The sequence below is a fragment of the Rattus rattus genome, chromosome 2, assembly GCF_011064425.1.
Source record: "Rattus rattus isolate New Zealand chromosome 2, Rrattus_CSIRO_v1, whole genome shotgun sequence".
NCBI lineage: Eukaryota > Metazoa > Chordata > Mammalia > Rodentia > Muridae > Rattus > Rattus rattus.
In genome coordinates, this window is record NC_046155.1 from 106461872 (window position 1) to 106465169 (window position 3298).

The 3298-nt window shown below is 35.4% G+C and overlaps 1 protein-coding gene across 1 annotated transcript; it reads left to right on the forward strand.

Annotated features, from left to right (window-relative positions):
- Positions 1-1123: 1123 nt before the first annotated feature.
- On the forward strand, positions 1124-2068 carry LOC116894209 (olfactory receptor 497-like). The gene has a single exon (XM_032895921.1). It carries the CDS (start codon positions 1124-1126, stop codon positions 2066-2068), a length of 945 nt encoding a protein of 314 aa, XP_032751812.1.
- The last annotated feature ends 1230 nt before the right edge of the window (positions 2069-3298 follow it).

Sequence of the window (3298 nt, forward strand, 5' to 3'; positions counted from 1 at the left end):
CACCAAACATTTAAAGTGTTATCATTAACAGGAATAGACTGAGTCCAACCTGCCTTATATTCATTTCTAATTCCCTTTTAAAAGATTTGTTACTTTTATATTTTTGTGTGAATCAATGTTGCATGCATGTGCATATATATATATATATATATATATATATATATATATATATATATATATGCATCTCATGCATGCATGTTCCCCATGAACACCAAAAAAGATCATTCGGTCCCCAGAATTGGAACCATAGACTGCTGTGAGAAACTCGGTGAGTACTAGGGATCAGACCCGGATTCTCTGCAAGTACAACATAGATAGATAGATAGATAGATAGATAGATAGATAGATAGATAGATAGATAGATAGATAGATAGAGATAGAGATAAATTATTTTCTTCTATAAAATGGAAATAAAAGAAATTAATGGGTGGAAGACAACAAAACAGTAATACATAAAATTTTCAATCATGTGCTCATATTTTAGAAAGTATTCAGTAAAAGTTAGCAAAGATTTAAGTCTTTTTTAAATAATATACTTTTAGACTTTAATCATTTCTTACATTTATAAAAATATTGTTATCAAGATTCGTATTATTGTGTGTATATATACATATATATCAACATATATCTGTTTATTTGTGTAAATAGAATGGTGCAGAAAACATATATGTGTGATGTCAAAGGACAACATTCAGGAGTTGTCTCCTCCTATCATCTGAGTTCCAGCAATTGAACTCTGGCTGTGAGGTATCAGGCCTGATGGTGAGAAGCTTTATATGGAAAGCAACCTCACCAGGAAAAGTCTAGTAATTTTATATCTACATTTTTAATGACATTTTAATAACATTTTAATTAAGTATGTTTTATTATAAAAATGTAAATAAAGGTTATATATAGTTTATAACATATTTCTGGCATTTCTCCTTAAATTTCAAGGCTGTATTTTGCCCAAAATTATAAATAAAAACCCTAAGCAAACAAACCTTTTGGTTCAATTAGTAAAATAATATATTAGCTTGTAATGTTCTCCATGTCTGTATTAAAAGATATGAAGTGAGATTTACAAATGCCCCCTTGTCTTATATCTATCACAGCCTTGATCTGGCAGCAGCTACAACATCCCATGGCTTTCTGGGAGGATGGAAACCACACTTCAGTGACAAAGTTCATTTTGGTAGGCTTAACAGATGACCCAGTCCTTAGAATTGTCCTCTTCACCATCATCCTGTGCATCTACCTGGTGACTGTGTCTGGAAACCTCAGCACCATCCTTCTCATCAGAGTTTCCTCCCAGCTCCATCACCCCATGTACTTTTTTCTCAGCCACTTGGCTTCTGTTGACATAGGCATTACATCTTCAGTCACACCCAATATGCTTGTCAACTTCTTGGTAGAGAGAAATACCATCTCCTATCTTGGATGTGGCATACAGCTCAGCTTAGGTGATATCTTTGGGTCAGTTGAGTGCTTCCTTTTGGCTGCCATGGCTTATGATCGCTTCATGGCAATCTGCAACCCACTGCTTTATTCCACCAAAATGTCCACACAAGTCTGTGTCCAGTTAGTTGTGGGATCTTATGTAGGAGGTCTTTTTAATGCTTCCTTTGCTATGGCTGCCTTTTTTTCTTTTCCATTCTGTGGCCCAAATAGAGTTGAACATTTTTTCTGTGATTTTGCTCCTTTAGCTGAGCTCTCCTGTTCTGATGTCAGTATCTTTGTAGTTGTTGTTTCATTTTCTGCTGGTTCAGTTACTATGATCACAGTGTTTGTCATAGCTGTCTCCTATTCCTACATCCTCATCACCATCCTAAAAATGCATTCAACTGAGGGTCGACAGAAGGCCTTCTCCACCTGCACCTCCCATCTCACAGCAGTCACTCTGTTCTATGGGACCATCACATTTATTTATGTGATGCCCAAGTCTAGCTACTCTACTAACCAGAACAAAGTGGTGTCTGTATTCTACATGGTGGTAATACCCATGTTGAATCCCCTCATCTACAGCCTTAGAAATAATGAGATTAAGGATGCTCTGAAGAGACAGCTTGGTAAGAAAACATTTTCCTAAAGTAATATATTGTTTTATAAAATTTAAGATAATACTAGCAGTTGTGCAAGATCCATGTCACTACCATCCCAGATTTGATTATTAGTCTTTTCACTACTCTTTTCTTCCTCATATCCTTTTCCTCCCAGGATATTTTTTGTATTCTTAAATCTATCTTTGAGTATATTCACAATATAGTTGTACCATTTCCCCCCTCTCTTCCTAACTCATCCTAAATCTATAGCTTCCTCTCATAACTCCATGTTTTCCTGTATATAGGCAAGGACAATGCCTTAAAGACAATTGAGATTCATTTTCCTGGCAAATATGAATTGTCAATTTTTCCTCCCAAATCAATGTTGGGCTTTTGTATGGATGAGCTCAGAAACACTGACACAGCTCCCATGAGTTCATATCTGCAACCATTCTGTTGTGTCTGTTTAAAAGTTTTTTATAGTCATTGAATTATAGTCTTTGCAATTATTATGTCTCTTGTAATCTTTTACCTACTCTTTACCAATGACTCCTTTGCTTGTAGAGTAGGGAAGTGAAATGGGTGTTCTATTTAGAGTTGTACCTTCAACACTGTCCAATTATCTGTATAATGACAAAAATATGACAATTCTCTAATTAAGTTTGGGGTATATGCTAATCTACTGGTATAATGGCAATTCATTTAAAAGTGATTTAACACTACATCTATTTAGTAATAATGGTGGTAGATTCTTTGTTAGGGCATTTAACCTTTATACCACAAGTTTGGCCCTGAGGAATGTTAGGTATAAGTTTCACCTTCTGGAGCTAGCATTAAATCAAGTTAAAAAGTAGTTGGTTACTCCTATAAGATTTTTGTCACTATAGTGTGCTGGGAGCCTGCCCAGCCTGGAATGGGTTGAAATGGGACACAAAGTTGAACATAAGTGTAGCTTTAAAGACTGCTGGTCCCTAGACATAGTTTTAAAGACTTCTGGTCTCAGAGTTAACTTTAAAGACAAAATTGTCTCAGATCTAGCCTTAAAGACTGATTGTCTCAGATCTTCTAGCTCTCTAACTATATTGAATGCTTACTGATAACTTCTAAAATGTCCTAAAATTTTTCTTACTCATTCTGAGTATTGAAAATAACTGGCTTCGGCAAGTAACACCTGTAGCCTAATATCAGGGGGTTAAATAAAGTACTATATGCTCCTTTTCTGAGGGAAGTTTGCTGGCTTGAAATCCCAGACTGCTAGTGAAAGTCACAGGAAATAA